Source organism: Pezoporus flaviventris, unplaced genomic scaffold (assembly GCF_033815535.1).
Source record: "Pezoporus flaviventris isolate CSIRO_AGI_PZ_B2104156 unplaced genomic scaffold, CSIRO_AGI_Pfla_v1 ptg000023l, whole genome shotgun sequence".
NCBI classification, from domain to species: domain Eukaryota; kingdom Metazoa; phylum Chordata; class Aves; order Psittaciformes; family Psittacidae; genus Pezoporus; species Pezoporus flaviventris.
The window spans coordinates 19482061-19499152 of record NW_026892571.1 but is presented as its reverse complement, the minus strand read 5'-3'; the positions used below and the strand labels follow the sequence as shown (position 1 = coordinate 19499152).

The 17092-nt window shown below is 50.8% G+C and overlaps 2 protein-coding genes across 2 annotated transcripts in view; one reads left to right on the top strand and one right to left on the bottom strand.

The window, feature by feature from the left end:
- KCTD16 (potassium channel tetramerization domain containing 16) overlaps positions 1 to 5337 on the bottom strand; it is a 51178-nt gene extending 45841 nt beyond the window's left edge. Inside the window, exons 1-2 of the mRNA XM_061457146.1 lie at positions 4863 to 5337; positions 3453 to 4590 (exon numbers count right to left, since the gene is read on the bottom strand). Coding sequence (XP_061313130.1) covers positions 3453 to 4284 — 832 coding nt within the window. The 5' untranslated portion in view covers positions 4285 to 4590; positions 4863 to 5337. The remainder of the gene's footprint in view (positions 1 to 3452; positions 4591 to 4862) is intronic.
- Positions 5338 to 11286: 5949 nt separating this feature from the next.
- Positions 11287 to 16688, top strand: YIPF5 (Yip1 domain family member 5). Its single transcript, XM_061457147.1, has 6 exons — positions 11287 to 11407; positions 11591 to 11701; positions 13208 to 13380; positions 13513 to 13658; positions 14772 to 14953; positions 15598 to 16688. The coding sequence occupies exons 2-6, from the start codon at positions 11601 to 11603 to the stop codon at positions 15758 to 15760; spliced, it is 765 nt and encodes a 254-aa protein (XP_061313131.1). The 5' UTR covers positions 11287 to 11407; positions 11591 to 11600; the 3' UTR covers positions 15761 to 16688.
- The last annotated feature ends 404 nt before the right edge of the window (positions 16689 to 17092 follow it).

Sequence of the window (17092 nt, the reverse complement as noted above, 5' to 3'; positions counted from 1 at the left end):
GTGCTGTTTTCCCCACGCCATCCCACTGCCATGTCATGCGGTTCCTCACTGCTCCACAGACACAAGCACCCAGCCTGCCCTGTCCCTGATCTGCTCTCTGAAGCTAAAGCCTTCTCCATTCCCAACCTGCTCGTTTGCTCTTCTGGCAATCACAGCATCCACGTGCAGGGCTGTCACCACAGCCTGGCAAGGCTGCAAGACTGGAGCGAGGCAAGAGGAGCTGGTTTGTAGGTTATGGGAGGCGGTGAAAAGGAGTGTGCTGCTGCAACGTCAGGAATGGGGCCAGGCTGCAGAAGGCTGAGCCAGCCCATATGCTTTAACACCCCCAGCCCCCAGCACCACATTTACCAGATGTTCAAGTGCACACTTTTGATTCATCCCATTGCAAAGGTTGGAAACATGTAAAGACGAAGATCCAAGCACAGGCTGTCACCCTCTCCAAAAATGAGAGTGTTTGGAGATGAGGTTTTACTTAAAGATCATCAAACCAGAGGAGGGGGCAGCACCCACAAAATGGTTCAAGTCTGAAACGCAGCCTTTGCCAGCATGGAGTTTGAGTAAATGTCTTTGACATAGGAGAAAGTGGAGGGAAAGCAGATGCCTGAGCAGAACCTCACCTCCTTTCTTCAACCCGTATCCACCTGTGAGCAGGACCAGGCTGTGCCTCCTGCCCACCCACCACGCAGGAACTGTGCGTGCCTCAAAGCACTGTTTGATTTCAGCTGTACCACACCAGCACCGCCTCCCTCCAAACCCTGTTTGAAGCTTCAGTGGAGCAGAGCAGCACTCCGAGGACTGCAGTGTCATCCACAGCCCTTCCCAGCAGCCACGCAAAACAGCTGTGGGTTCCCTGCACTGGGCTCCCTGCGTGCCCTGTGCTTCGGGAAAGCCTCCTCCCCAGAGAGCTGGAAGCTCCATTAGCCTTAATAGCACCTAAATTTGAACAAGGGGAGAAGGCGTCATACAGCATCCATCGTGCCGTTCTGTTAACAGCCCACACTGTACCCATGTGAGCCACTGCAGGTTCCAGCCCCTTTGGACCAGCTGATCTGCTTTTAGAGGGATCTGCACATGAAGAATGCTCTTTGTCTTCATGCCAACCGCAGGCAGCTACCTTCTGAGCAGCTTTTGTACAATGTATTTGGTGCCTCAGAAATATATTCTTCCCTCTATTATTCCTCCTTCCTCTCTCTCTTCCTCCTCCTTCTCCTTCCTTTCCCATCTCTGAAGACTCCCTCTGGCCATGCATCTCACAGGAGTGAGTCTGCATCTGCCTAACCACTTGGATAAGACACCTCCCATGCTTAGGCCCATTAACCTGCTCACAACAGCCTGATGAATTAATGCTTCTGTAGACACAGTTGGCAGCTTCTAATTAAGTAACTATGGCTAAGCAGCTGCAGAGAAGATGTAATGCCACCAGAAAACCAGATGTCAATTTTATTGGTCCTCAAAGTTCCAAATGACATGATCTGGGGAAATTTGGTATGAACTGACATTGGAAACTTGGGAAGGGGGCTCTTTCCCTCCCAGAGCATTCTGTGCCGGCTCTCAGGCTGCAGCCAGACCCCGGGCACGCGGCTGGAGAACCTCGGCAGCCCACCAGCAGCTTCAGAGCCAGCAGCCATGGCACAGAGCGCAACAGAGTGAGGAGCATAGAGCTAAGAGAGTGGTTTGGCATCATGGTCGCTGCTTTCGCTTTTACCTGGGGAAGGACCCTTTGGAAAACCCATCTCTGAAACTGCAGCAGTGTCAGAAGTCCACAGAACTGGCATGAGCCAAACGCAAAGCCAGGGTAAGGGTTTCCAGGAACCTGAATTGGATCGGGCTTCCCCTGCACTAGTGAGAGAAGATTTGTGACACCTACTGTAGACTTCCGCTCTCCAATGCTCCCAAGGCACCTCTGGGTACCCGGCCCTAGCTGGAGCGATGTGGGAGCAATCCCTAAGGGTAGGAATTTGAGTAACACACAAATGGAGCCTGTGTTTGCTGACTCATGCAAACCCCCCTTCCATCCCCCTTCAATGAGCAAACCCTGGTGCCCATAAGGAACTCATCTGTTTTTCTGATTTTTATATATAAATGCTAACACAATTTATCCTAATCCATTCCTTTAACTACAGTAATTCTCCTCCTAAAACTTGTACAAGACACTGCGATTTCAAGCAGAAGAAGCCTAATAACAGAACTCATCCATCCCTGTTGGAATGTAAGCGAATCCATGACCTTAGAACCATTTTGCTAAGAAATCCAGCTAGAAAACTAATTTTAAGTAAATCTATGCACGTCAGAAATACAGATGGCTTCAGGATGCTAACTTAAGCACCATTACATAAGCAGATCAGGGCTGCCTGTTGAGCCCCGACACCAGAGTAGATGGTGCTGACTCCGGTATCACACACAAACTGTTCACTTCCCAATACATCTTTCATCCCAAACTTTTGCCATCTCTCCTTGGTACCAACCTGGTCCCAGTGAGCCTCGCACACAGTGCCCATGGCAGAGCATCACCTTCCCCAGCCCCGCTGCCAATGCAGCTGCTGCCTGAAGCCCATTTCTACCAACGGGCTGGGAAATGCCCCATCCTTCTCCCTCCCGAAGTGAAAATGGAGGAAGAGCCGCATGAGCCTCTCAAATATTTAAGCACAGCAGTTGTGGAATGACGTTCTGGTATGGAATTATAGAATCAAAATTACCCTGGAGTTACCATTAGTAACGGTGCCTCCACCTGAACAGCAACTTAGGAAGTTAATGAGCCTGCCAGAGCTATCAGGTGGAATCACCACAACAGCATACGATCCGCTGTGACTGCGGGAAGCAGGGCAGGCACTTCCCATTCCGAGGCCAGTTTGGTTCTCACAGGCATGTTGCATAACACGGCACAGCAACCGCATCCTTCTGTTCCGAGCCCTCATTCCAGAGCACACCGGCTGGCTCCGAGGAGGCTCCCTGTGGAAAAGCAGCCAGGGACGGGACTTTGTTTTCCCTTCCCTGCGGGCAAGTGTGTCAGCTTTGCTGACAGATGGCTTGGCTGACTGCGCCTGACTATTACCAAGCAGCCATTACCTTTGTAAATGGAATCCCATCTGAAGACTTTCTGTAATTAACTCTGCAGTGTCTTCGCAAGGCTCAGGCTCCATCCCGCGCCGCCTCGAGAGCGTGCGGGGCAGTCAGAGGCGTGATTTACACCGCCGGAGGCAGCAGCACCCTCCAGCCACAGGGCTGGGCGCTTCTGGCAGTCTGTGCTGCCACCTAGCCAGGACCAAGCCACCGGGCTCGGCCTTGCCTTACACTGCGAAAGCTTAACCTGAAGCGTATCCCCAGACCCCAATGAGCCTCAGAGCGCGGCAGGCAGGAGGCAATTTGCACTCTGGGCTTTGAGAACTGCACGGCCAACAGAAGGCAGCAGCTTAAAGCAGGTCGTATTCCCCTCAGCAATGGCTTGTACTTACGGTAGAAGACATATTCGGTGTAGCTGGACCAGACCTTGTCATCTGTGTACTGGTTGACAAAGGAAGCTGTCACCGAGGAGTTACAGGCCACCATGTGGAATCCACACTCAGATAACATGTCGAAAGCCCTTTCCAGGTGCTTGAACTTGAGATAGAACCGGGAGGTGTACCTCTCTGGAGCCCTGTCTGGGTCTCTGCTTTCATTCAAACTTTCTCCAAAGACCTCTTTGACCAGAGCAATCCTTCCACAAACCAAAATCCTTGGGACCCTCCTGAATTTGGCATCTGCTTGGCTCTCCCTGCCCACAATGCAGGACCCCCGGTACCCGATGGTAATGAATCCCCACTTGCGATCAGGCGGTAAGAGCGACGAGGGTGGGCATATTCTTGTGTCACTGCCTTGGGAGACCTCTTCATAGTCACTGTGGCAAAAATCATCAGGGCTTTGCTGCTTGTCATCGGGAGTCAGGAGTTTGACCAAGTCTGGGAGCTGGAAGTACTCAGCCTCCCTCTTGAGCCTGCCCTTCTCTGGGAAGTGGTCAGGCAGAACCACTTGCTTGTCCCTGAGATAGTCCAGAATGTAGCGGAAAAGGAAACCGTCTCTGTCGATGAAGAATCTTCCCTTGGAGTCCTTGGCCAGATCATTGGCCGTGTCTCTCTTTGGGGTGAACATCTTCCAGAGCAGGGAGTGAGGGGTGCCAACCAAGGTGGAATGGCGAGTGAAGTAAACCTGGCCACCCACATTTAGCTCCACGACCTCTGGGAAGGAGTGCAGCCCCGACCCCTGCTCTCGAGAAGGAAGGTAAGTCCTGCAGTTGCCACTCAGAGCCATTGTACTTCAAAACAGAAATCAGCAGCAGGAAGCAGCAGGACTATCAATCACATTAAAGGGTAGAATAAAGCTTCCAACACTGAGGAGAAACAGGGGGCAAAGGGGAAGTGAGAAAAGAAAAACAGCCAAAAGGTTTGTTCAAAAAAAACCCAAACTGTCCATGAGTGACAGGGAGGCAGAAGTGGCTTCTACCCTAAGCCACAGAGGCTGGAGAGCAATCACTTCACAAAACGCGATCACATCATTACATCTTCCAACAAAGCCATCAAAATCAAGGTCAAGCCAAGCCTATGGTCCTTCATGGGTCTGTCAAAAGGGAAAACAACACAGGACACAAATTACCCTTTTAAGCATCACAGAAGCTGCACCAGAGAAAAGCAGCTCGGTTTAGAAAGCCAAGCCAGGTCTCCTGCTAAATGGGTCTGGCATCTTGCAAGTTCTACACTGCTTTTTCACAAGCACTAATCAAGGGAAGGACCACATATGACTCCACCGATTAAAGGAAAATACATACTTCATCTTTAAGGAAACATCTCATTTAGACATGCACATGAGGGAACAAGAACAGCGAGCCTTACCTTGGTCACAGTCAATGCACAGCTCTTGGAAAGGAAAGCAAAATCTCAAGACACTCAGAACACACAGACAGGCACACAGAGTCCAGCGAGTACGAAATCCGATCCCAGCAAGGGACAGCAAAGGCAGGAAAAGTGCTCTTAGCAACATCCGTGGAGGTCTCAAGAGTTAACCCGACTCACAAGTTAACCGTGGCAGGTGACGACAGAGACCAAAGCACACAGCACGATGGGGAGAGCAAGAAAAAACCCCGCAACGACCCCCGAGTGAATCAGACGGGGCTCGGGGAGCTCGGGCCGGGGGGGCGCGCGTTCCGGCAGCCTCAGATGACTTGCAGAAACCCCGCAGCCGGCGCTAAGGGCTGCGGGGCTCCGGCGGCTCCGCGGCGGGCGGCACAGCCATCGCTCCGCCGGGGCCACCGCGGCCGGGGCCGCTCCGCCGGGGTCCGCTCCCGCTGCCGGCGCTGCGGGGCTCTGCTCGGCTCCGCTCAGCGGCGCGGGGCCGGGAGCGCGGCGGGCGATGCCGATTGCATCATCTTAAAGGAGTCGGGCCGGGACCGGGCGAGCGCCGGGGGCAGCCCGCGGACAGCGCCAGCACCGAGACAGCGCCTGGCCGCGGCCGCCCCGCTCACTTCGGGTGAAGTTCGTCCCGCTCCGCTCCGCCCGCTCCGGCCGCCAGCGCCCGTCCCCCGCCCGCCCGCAGCCCGGACGTGCCTTTGCCGGCTCCGCGCAGCCACCGCCGCGGTCTCAGCCGGCGACGCGGGCGGGCGGGGCGGGGGATCCCGGCGGGAGGGGGCTCCCAGCGCGCCCGCCCGTGGCTGTGGGGCAGGACCGTGGGCTCCCCCCGCTGCTGGCGCTCCGCATGTCCCCGGCGAGGGTCGGAGCCCTCCGAGAGCCGGTGCGGGGGCGCGGCGGGAGCGGTCCCGCACCTCCGTGCGCTCTGACGGGAGCTGGGGACCGGGGGGGGGGGGGAGCGGTCGGAGCCCGGCGCGGCCCCCGGCCCTGCGCGCGCCGGCAGCGCCACCTGGCGGCTTTGGGCGATCGCGCAGAACCGTCCCGGCGGCTCCGAGCGGGAGCGGAGCGGAGCGGAACCGGGGAGCGCGGGCGGCGGCGCCGGGACCCGGCCGGTAACGGCGCAGCCCCGGGCCGGGAGGCACAGAGCCGCCGCCGGAAGGAAGCCGTGAGGCGCGGTGAGGGGCTCCCCGCATCGCGCCCGCCTCGGCCCCGCAGCCGGTCACAACCGCACCGCACAGCCCAGCTCTGCGTCCACACGCTCCGGTTCCGGCAGAACCAGGTTACCCGCGGTGATAAAGATGGAGCTGCTCGAGCAGTTCAGAGAAGGCCACGGAGCTGCTGCGAGGGCTGGAGCAGCTCTGCTCTGGAGCCAGGCTGGGAGAGCTGGGCTGGGGCAGCTGGAGAAGAGAAGGCTCCTGAAGGGGAGACCTGAGAGCAGCTCCAGTGCCTGAAGGGGCTGCAGGAAACCTGGAGAGGGGCTTTGGACAAGGGCCTGTAGGGACAGGCCAAGGGGAATGGCTTTAACCTGCCCGAGGGGAGACTGAGATGAGCTCTTAGGCAGAAGCTCTTCCTTGTGAGGGTGCTGAGGCGCTGGCACAGGGTGCCCAGAGAAGCTGTGGCTGCCCCATCCCTGGCAGTGTTCAAGGCCAGGTTGGACACAGGGGCTTGGAGCAAGCTGCTCTAGTGGAAGGGGTCCCTGCCCATGGCAGGGTTGGAGCTGGAGGAGCTTTAAGGTCCCTTCAACACAAACCAGTCTGGGATCCTGTGATTCTATAATAAATACAAGCGTTTCACTCAAACCCTAACCAACAGCTGGAGGGGCAGCTTCAGAGTGAAATCTGCATGTGAGGAAGCCCCTGTGTGCAGCCTGGCTTTGCTGACTGCTGAAGTTGCAGATACTTCTGTGAGATTCTTCTGAAAACATGGCCATAATTAAAAAGAGTAACAGTGAACACAACCTGCTGGTGCCACAAGTACAACTTTTAATGCTAAGGCAGGAAAACAGTAATTTTTACTCTCGCAGACTTTTCAAATTCAAATGTGAGAGTGGAACAGTCAATCACACCCTGGAGTTTGACCTCAGGGGTATGGTCAATGAGGGGCTTTAACACCTACAATGAGTGGTGAAACACTGGCTTCCTTTGAGAGCTCAGCTCCCTGGTGCTGCCCCGTTCAAAGCAAGGAGCATCGCACCAGCTTTTCAAATCCTGAACGTATTAATGCTAGTTAACATCCTGTGATAATATGTGTATCAGTTTTCATAAAGCCAGGGATGCCACAACTGGCAGGGCTTGAAGGATCTGCCCAGTAAAAACTGATCCTTGTTCAAATACACCCCTTGCGAGCCCACGGAATGGTCATGATCCAAACCACGAGGCAAAGAACAACCTGGCAGAAGGCTTGAGGCCTGAGTGGAAACCTAATGTACCTCTAATGTGCAGATGGGAGGTCATATAAAACCTGTGACTCCTGATGAGCTTGTGTGCAGCATCCTGACACCGTGTGAGGGGCTGATGCTGCCAGATTGAAGCTCCAAGTCTGTTTAAAAATTATAACCCTTTGAAAAGAACAAAACCTGTGGAATTTTGATCACAACAGTGTTAGAAATGACCTGCACTTTTCAAATAATAAATGAAAGGAATTCAACACCTGCTTTTATTTCTTTACACAGGACGTTCCCATCATTTTACTGTAACATAATTTCCTTTGATGGAATTACTTCAGTAATAAAAGCATCCCATAATGCTTCCCAGCTCAGTACAAGCCGTTGCCCAAATCCATCAGTGTTGCAGCTGCAGGAGAGGGAAACCGAAACACTCTGTGCCCCACAGGTAAGGCACATCAGGACCGTGCAGCCGCAGCTCCCACGCAGCTCCATTGCAGAGCTCTGCGGCTCCTTTGGGAAAGGGAAGCAGCTCCCGTGGAGGGGAAGGTGAACAGATGCTGTACTACCTCCAGCACAGCGAGGGGAATATTCAGCCTCCAAAGTCAGAGCAGAGCTATCCTTACACCCGGTGCACCAGTGACGTGACATCATTCCCAGGGCTGAGGTCACTCCTCATGTCAAAGTGCTAAATTAGGAATCATGGCACAACTGACTCCACTGCGTTCCGTGGGTGCTAAAAAAAGGCGTCCCAAAAGAGGCAGCGGTGAGTGTTAGAAAGCAAGGGGAGTACCCAGCGAGGTGTGTAGTAGCAAGGCTGTGTGTGCACCTCCCTTCCATCCTGCATATGAATACACAACCTATAAATACGATCGAGTCGCCCACTTGTCATGAGCAATAGGAAGCTGTTTATCAGCATTTAGCAACTCCATGCAGACGCTGAGGAGCTCCAAGCAGCACCAATTGGAAGTACCAGAAACTGAAGGAGTAATTCTGGAAAGAAGAAAAAAGCAATCTAAGTTGGATTTTGGACAGAAGATTTCAGCTAAAAAGCCACATGGGAACTTTCATCACTCTGGGTGGATTTTACACACAATAATTCACACAGAAAAGGAAGAAAGAAAACCCATACTCCCAGCTCTAGGCTTCCGCTTTGGATCAGAAATGGTTTGAAGGTGCCACCCAAGGATCCTCCAGCCACATCTGCTGTAACAGCCAGCTCTCCTCAGCAGTCTCCAAGCTAAACATGGGGCCAACACAGAGCTACGAGCCTTCCTGGGATGGAGCAGTCTTCCCATCACTCAGGTACCCCTGGAAACCGAGTTCCCACAAAAGGAGCAAAGCAAGTATGATACTGAGCTAAAATAGCACATTGTCCACTGATCCAGCAGTGTGAACTGCACACAGTGCACACCCCGTCTGCTGCAGTCCAGCAGCATGTGTGAGTCAAAGCCCTAACACATCCTCGCTTTGAAGAAGAGGCATAGAGAAACACTGAATGTGAGAATCTCCCTTGGAAAAGGATCTGCTGGCAAAAGAGCAAGTGCCACAAAGCAGGGCTTATTAACAGGCACATAGTAAAGCATTATCCAGATTTGCCCTTGATCTTTAATTCATAACTCAACTGGATAATGCATTTCCATTGCAAGAAGGCAAAGGCAGAGCAGAGCTCTCCCAGCTGCTGCGCGCGTGAGCACGGGCACGGCACGAGGAGGCGAATCCAACAGGACACACGCGACAATGTGTTTTCCATCACGCAATGTACAGAGTGTGGGCACAGCTCCTGCCAAGGAAGCTGTCCCCTCCTTCTGCCACACACCAAATGCACAGCAAATGCAGTGTGCAGCGTTCTAGGCTTTCAAAAACTCACAGCAAGGGAAAAACCCATGTTCCACCCATTCAGATCACGATTGCTGGACATCCGGTAATGTTCTGACCCAGAACTGAGATACCCAATGCTGACAAATCCTTTAGAATTTTACAGGCACTGTTCAACAAAGCCTCCCACTGTTCCAACAGTCCTGGGGGGCTCTGGCACTGCAACAGACCCAGCACGTACAGGGGGACAGAGACCTCGTGCGCTCACAGCAGCATCCCAGGACTAAACTCAAACAAATAATGGTTGTTTTCAGCCACCCGTCTGTAAGGGAACCCCCTTCCCTCTTACACTTTCTGCCATAGCAAAGCCTGTTTCAGCAGACTTCCTCCTCCCTCCTTTCTCCCTTCTCCCACACTTCCAGAGTTGTTTCAATGACACTTTTGCTCACAGTCCGGTTCAAATTATTCTCTTATTAACACTGGTGTAATTTGAATGTTACAGGTAAAGCAAAGTTTGCACCTCCCTGGGTAGCACTGTCATGACCTCAGCACTGTGTACCCCATGTTAGGAGCATCTTTACTCTTCCCATCTTGGAGCCATTTTGGCCTTTTGCAAAGCCAGATCCCCTGTGCAGGTAACTGCTTAACTGTGACACCGCAGAACGGAAGGACTGGTGCCTGTGGAGGTTGTACCTCGTCAGGCAGGGCTGGGTGATCCCGGCTGTCCATTGACACCCTTCCTGGGTCCCCAGGGAAGGCAGCAGTGGTGTGGCTGCAGTGTCACAGCTTCCCTTGAACCCACAGGCAGGTCTCAGGCTGCACCCTGCAACAGGCAGGTACAAATTTGTCCTGTAAAGCTGGAGCAGATGAGACCCTACAGCAATGCTGAGATACCCAGCGCAGAGAGGACTCAGCCTAAGCTGCCAGTAAAATCTGGTCATCTACACAAATCCCCCCAGATTTCCAGCCAAAGAGCATTTCACGAGCAGATCAGTTACAGAGCCCACTGCCTGCACCTGGGCCTCATTTTACTGTCCAGTGAACTGCAGCAAAGTCACAGGGCTCAGCAAAGGGCCACCAAGTCATCAGCATCACTGCATGCCCTACAGGGCTGCACCATGGAATGGGTTCTGCAGGAGAGGCTTGGAACAGGCCCACAGTGACATACAGTGAGCTCACCGGAAGATTAAATACGTGACAGTTTGCACCAGAATAACTGTCCTGTGTCCTGGGCCAGAATGAATGGAAACAGAACAGCAGCCATCACCATGCACTCGTTCTGAAGTGTCAGAAACTGCCCCAGCCGGGGTGCTCCTGGCCCAGAGCCCAGCAATGCACACTTCTGGCTTCCTGCGCCCACCACAGCACCTCAAGTACTCAATACAGACAAATTCTACCTCTCAGTCTGAGCACAGCTTCTGCCCTGGCCCTACATGAGAATATGGGAGCAAAATGGTGAAACCAGGGGGATAAACAGTGAGTGACAAGGGACTGTGAAGGAGCTGCTTCACGTCAGTGTCCTCACAGTCCCAGTCATTCTTCTCCATTCCACAGTTTTCCCAGCAACTACAGTTTATTTGTGAGGGTGAGGCAACGCCTGGGCTTTAACGATGCCATGCAGATCCATGGCTGTAGCACATCTTCCGCCTGGCCTCAGGAATCCCTTCTTTAATGAGGATGTGTGTAAGGATAAGGAGGGCTAACGCTGATTGCTCGCTTTCCCCTCAGCCTGCTCCATCTCCTTCAGTTTCACATCAACGCTCCCACGCTGCTGCCTCTGCATCCACACCGGTCACGGGGAAACCACTCCCATGGGAACACCACGGGAGCTGTGGCCTGGGGATAAAGCCAGGGCACCTGACCGCAGATCCTTGTCACTCTTCCTATGGATCACGGGGCTGTCCCAGCACACGAGGCAAAGCAGGGAACAGAGGCACGGGCTAACGCTGCTTTAGTGCCCACACAGATACGGGCACAAGCTGATTCTTTACACGTATTTTACAGCCAGGGTTTTGCTTTTCTTCCCATTTCGGGCAGCGCACCGGGAGGCAGCGGTCACGCACGCCACAGCCTCAGCAGCACCACGGTGAACAGTGCAGCGCGGGGGCTGTGACCGGACTGACCGGGCACTCGCACGGGCCGGGGCAGGGCACTCCCGGCGCTCCCCCCACCGCCGCCATCTTGCCCCCGCGCCAGCGCCACGCGGGCAGGGGCGGGGTCTGCGCATGGCCGGTGCGGGCGCGCCGCCCCGCTGACCCGGAAGCGGTCGTGCCGCGGGTGACACGTCGCAGGGGCCGCGGCGGCGGGAGCGGAGCCGGGCCCGGGGCTGTCGGTGGGTCCGCGGGCGGCTGCCCCGGCCGGGGGGGAGGCGCGGGGCGGCGGCTGGGGCCGGGCTGAGCGGGGGGGGGCGGCGGGGAGGGAGGGCCCGCGGCCGGGTGGCGGAGGGCTCGGTGTCCCGGGGCGCTCCCCTCGGGCCGGGCCGGGCAGCGCCGCGAGCCCCGCTGCTCTGTTGCAGATCCTCTGCGATGTCCGGGTTTGACAGCTTCAACACCGAGTTCTTCCAGACGAGTTACAGCATCGATGAGCAGAGCCAGCCCTACGAGTACGGCGGGAGGCCCTACAGCAAGTAAGGCCCGCTGGCCTTTGAGCTCGTGTGCCGCTCGTGCCCTGTGCAGAGCCTGAGCTGGGCTGGGCTGGGCTGGGCTGGGGATCGGGGTTGGGGTTGGTCAGGAAAGGGTTAGAGTCCGGCCACCCGCTGTGGCTTGTCAGGGGCTTCCTGCTGCTCTGCTCTATGAGCAGCATAACTTGTGCTCTGTAAACGGAGGAATAAAGCAGTTGTGTGTTGAGTACTCTGCCTTCTGCCTTTTAAAGCAAGAGATTAAAAAATGGCAAGAAAGGGTACGTGGGCTCTCTTGATTGTAAGCGTAATCTTTGGGAAGGGGAATGTCAGTGTTCTGTAAGTCCATCTGCAGGCAGTAAAACCAGCTGCAGTGTTCCATAAAGGAGCTGGCAATGTCAGCGGTGGTTCCTGGGCGTCAGCAGGGAAGCGGGGCCGATGTTCCTCAGCCGGGGCAGCTCTGAGGAGGCTGCTGGGAATATCCAGCCCCAGGCTGAGGGTCTGGGTCAGGTACATGACCCGTGGGATCCCTGCAATAGATGGAGCAGGGCGATGCCCATTGGTGACCTGAAAGGGATCTCAGTGCTGTGCTGAGCTCTGCTGGAGCAGGGAGAGGAAGGAGAGCGAGATCTGGATTTTCCTTCTGCATGTTTATGTTTTCACAGTTAAATGTTTTGGAAACATGTACCAGAATCTCTGTAGTCAGACTTGGAAATGATTAATGGTGAAGATAACTTAGGAGTTTGTTTAGGAACAGAGGATAGCTTTGATTTAGCTTAGACATACCAACATATATATTTTTATACATGCAACATTTATAATGGAAAGTATTCCAAAGGCAGGATAACTTGATTTGGTAGTACTTAATCAAGACTATGTGAAATAGAAACTGAAAATCCTTGTTTTATCCTCCCCTGCATCATGTCCTGTAGGTCATCACATGGTTAATGTCCATACCATTCTTCTTGTATGCCTGACACGCGTGGTGCTCAAGGGAAGGAGAAAACAGCTTTTCTCTCTATTGATTTATTTTTACTATGTTCCTTTTTTAAATATGGTGGGGAACAAAAGTGTCTTTGTGAAAAGCTTCCTTCTCTGACAGTGAGCTTGTAAACAGGCTTTCTAAATAGCAAATCCATGCTGGTGTCAGATGTAAGTAGTATTTTATGGCCAATATCAAAATAAGTTTGAGACACAAAATTTTACAACTCTGTTACAACCTGTAGTAGGGATTCAGTCAACGGATAATGCTTGTTTCTCCAGGCCTCCGACTTGAACCCAGAAAGCAATACTAGTGCGTATAGCAAAAATCATCTCATTTAGGTTAACAGGGAGGGTTCGAAAGATGGATGTGACTGTGTGCCCAGAGAGCCTGGATCCAAGTAGGGGATCATCTAATGTCACTTTATAAAACGAAGGAAGGATTGGTTGCTGTGAAAAGAACCTTTGCTTTTGCAGGGAGGTGTTTAAAATACAGTTCTGTGCCTGTCCATGATCTGATGTCATTCCTTGCAGGCAGTATGGAGGCTATGAGTACTCTCAGCAAAGTGGATTTGTCCCTCCCGACATGATGCAGCAGCAGCAGCCTTACACAGGGCAGATCTACCAGCCAACACAGATGTACAGCTCGACTTCAGCACAGTCTTTTTATGGAAGTAATTTTGAGGATGAGCCTCCTCTATTAGAAGGTATAACTTATGCTTTATGGCTGAAATCCAGAACTCTTCCCAGTTTGGGGATAAGCTGAGTGAAGCAGCTGGGAATGACAGGAAGGGCAAAACTGAAATGAACGTGCATAATTCTTTTCATGTAACTTGTAGAATTGGGGATCAATTTTGATCACATCTGGCAGAAGACGCTAACAGTGCTGCACCCGTTAAAAGTAGCAGATGGCAGCATCATGAATGAGACTGATTTGGCTGGACCAGTGGTCTTCTGTCTAGCGTTTGGAGCCACGTTATTACTGGTAAGATACTATTTGCCAAAGATTCCTGTTTGTGTGTTAATATTCTTGGAAACACGGGGGGGGGGGGGGAAGCCAAATTACCTGGCACGTCAGAGATGACTTTCAGTATCAAGAGTCAGTCTGGTGAAACACTTGTAAAGTAAACCTGCTTTCAATTGTTTATGCCTGTTACTAGGTCAGCAGCTTTTTTTAGTTGAGCTTAATTGAAATAAGATTGTACTTTAATGACTCAGAAACGTCAATTATGAAATGACAGAGCAGCAGCAAACGTCGTCTTTGTCACTGAAGTAGTTATAGCTATAGTTATAACAAGCTCTTTTCTCTGAATGTCTTGAAGCGCCACATTTAATTTTTGCCAAAAATTTTGCATTGCTACAACACGAACACAGTGGTTTGGTACCAAGGGGCCTTCAAGCCTACTCTAATAAGTAACTTTATTTATGGAAACTAGGCCAGTAAAGTTAATGAATATGTTTCTAATAGATACATTGAATGTTCTTTTCCTAAGAGATTATTACTTTCCCAATGTTTCCCATAGAGCTTGAGGAAGGAGAGAAGTGGGTTATACATTAATTTGATCTGGAAGTAAGTGGATAACAGAGCTCAAAGCCACACAAGGTGGCAGCTTCAGTGGCTGCCTGGTCCTGTGTCCCTGCAGGGTGCATGCTGTTATGTCAGTGCAGTTTGGTGTTAGAAAGGAAGCAGTTTTAGACTTCAGCTCTTTTTTTTGTTAAGAAGTCCCCAGACTGCAATTTTTTGGTCTTTATACCCTGGTTCTGTAGGGATTATAATGTGCAGCCCACATGAGAAGTTAGTTGATTGAATCCTGAAGAATTTATAGGCTTTTGGAGCTCAGATCAAAGCATAACAATTCAGTCAAACTCTGTTCATCAAGACACATGAAGTGAGTCTAAATGTACCTCTTGATGGCTAGAACATACAGGTGTCCTGGAATTCACGTGGTGGGATGTCCAAATCTTGAATTTAGATATAGGGGTGGGGGACAAGGGAGAAAGTGCAGATGCTCTGTGAACACTCTGCCCTCATCCCTGTGTTGGTGGGAGGTGTTACTTGTTCTGGTGACTAACCTGCATTGCTCTGCTTGACTTTCAGGCTGGTAAAATTCAATTTGGCTATGTGTATGGCATCAGTGTAATTGGATGTGTAGGGATGTTTTGTCTCCTGAACTTAATGAGCGTGACGGGTGTCTCATTTGGCTGCGTTGCCAGTGTCCTCGGATATTGTCTTCTACCAATGATCCTACTTTCCAGTTGTGCAATTGTGTTTTCCTTGCAGTAAGTACATAAACTTTATAATTTGGTAGTAGGTTCCTCTCTTGTGAGGTGGGGAAGGAAGTTATTAAAAGGAATTTTCGTAGGCAGTGATGAAGCTGCATAGAATTTGAGTATGACAGGAGCCCTTAGTAAGTGTAAAACCATAAATATTGACAGTCTCCAGGTAGATAAACGGTAGGTGAATGCTGGCTTTGGCTATAAGTCAGTTACCAGCTTTTAAATACGTAGACTCAAATAACAATATCGAGTCTGCTTTCACAGTTCTGTATTCAAATCTGTCAAATCTGAAAAGTCTAAAAGCAATCATCCTATAAGGTGCAAATTTGAATTTGATGGACAGAAGATTGGTGTGATTCCTCATAGCCATGTGAAATTGGGGACTGAAAAGAAAGAACTTGCACCAGTTACTTTACTCACTGCTTCTACATTTCATATGCACGGAGTTAATTTGGGGCATTTTTTATGCTGTCATAACTGAATAATATCATTCTGAAGTCTTTAGTGAAGCTATTTCATTTAATGTCAACTATGAAAGCTGAAATTTGTCTTGGGATCTGTAAGAGGTGTTGCGAGGAGCCCAGTTACAGCTCCTCTGAGCAGGTATACACAAGGTTGGTATGAATTGTTTTCACTTCTCTCTTCAGGGGAATGCTGGGGATTATTTTCACATCTGCAATCATTGGCTGGTGCAGCTTTTCTGCTTCCAAAATCTTTATCTCTGCCTTAGCAATGGAAGGACAACAGCTCCTCGTAGCATACCCCTGCGCGCTGCTGTATGGGGTCTTTGCTCTCATTTCCGTGTTTTGAACAGACTGTCCAAACTGCTGGACTCCCGTGGGCCAAAATGGAAACATCAACTTGGGACATGCACCTGGACCAGAAGCAGCTGCAAACAACTGTGTAGTGTTGCTGTCACGACACTTAGACCTGGTTTGAATCATCTGGAACAATGAAAACAAATGTCTCGTGTTCACTTTTTTTAGGACTCTGAATACTGTTTTCAATTGACCTGAGGTGTCTATAGCTTTAATAAGTGTCCATGCTTCTCAAGTTAATGTAATTTCTTTCCCATTCCTCTATGTTTAGACAAGTAACTTTTGGTTATTTGAAGGCTGTGGGGTTCATTTGGGGAGGGGGGTGGTGTTTGTCTGGTTCGATTTGTTTCTAGGGGGCTGAGGGAGGGACAATGGTTGCAGTTATAAACGGATAGATTTTCATCCAAAAGAGTTACCAGAACTGCAGGTGCTGTAGATCTGGGGTACTCTGAATAAATCTGCAGTAATAAAGGACCTGTTTCCAGTCCCCTCTTACCAAGAGCAAAATGCACAAATGAGCAGAAGCAATTAGACTATTTTCTATATTTTAACAAAGGTCCTCTGAAGCTCCTTGGTCTCATTTATTTGTTCATTTGATGTGGTAGTATTTCAGGATTTAAAATACTTAAATTATGAATTAGAAAACATGGTTAAAAGTTAAAGGGATCTGTAATTCTATCACACTTGAAATAAGAATACGTTTGGATGTCTGAGTAGCTATATGTTACCTTGGATTTCTGAAGGTGATTTCAACTAGAGTTTCTTTTCCTGATGGTGCACATACTAGTAGATAAAGAGTAATCTCTTTTGCAGTACTTCCAAGAAAAACACCATTTCGAAAATGTAACGCTTGTCAGTATTGTAGTTACTGTATAATAATTTAAGGCATATTGATTAAATTTTCCTTGAATTTTGAAAAAGGTGGTTTGATTTTTTTCTATCTTTATTAATGGAGTTCAGTTACTGAAATAGAAACTTCATTACTGAACCAAATATCTGTTTAAAACTCTTCAGTTAGTGGATTTGGTCTTTGCTTCAGTCACAAACGAGAATTATAACCTGGTTTGGGATGTTAGTCACAAGAATTGTTTGAAGTGTGGGAAGTGGGAGAGCAAAAACAGTTCTTCTTCACATGAGCGCTCCATCTCATTGACTGTACTGCAGGTGTTAGTCTGATGTTCCTCTGTCACATCCATGGAATGATCTGTTCACAGACTCCAGGAGCTGAATGGCCGGTCAGCAGTGTTACTTTAACACCTTCTGGTAAGACTCGAGGTGTGGGTGCTGCTTCAAAGGAGAGCTTTCATCTGTAGTGATATGGGAG

Coding starts and splice junctions, on each gene's coding strand:
- YIPF5 (XM_061457147.1), top strand. CDS start 11,601: ATGTCCGGGTTTGACAGCTTCAACACCGAGTTCTTCCAGACGAGTTAC. Junction 13,381..13,512: donor TGAGCCTCCTCTATTAGAAG/GTATAACTTATG, acceptor TGTAACTTGTAG/AATTGGGGATCAATTTTGAT. Junction 13,659..14,771: donor TTGGAGCCACGTTATTACTG/GTAAGATACTAT, acceptor CTTGACTTTCAG/GCTGGTAAAATTCAATTTGG.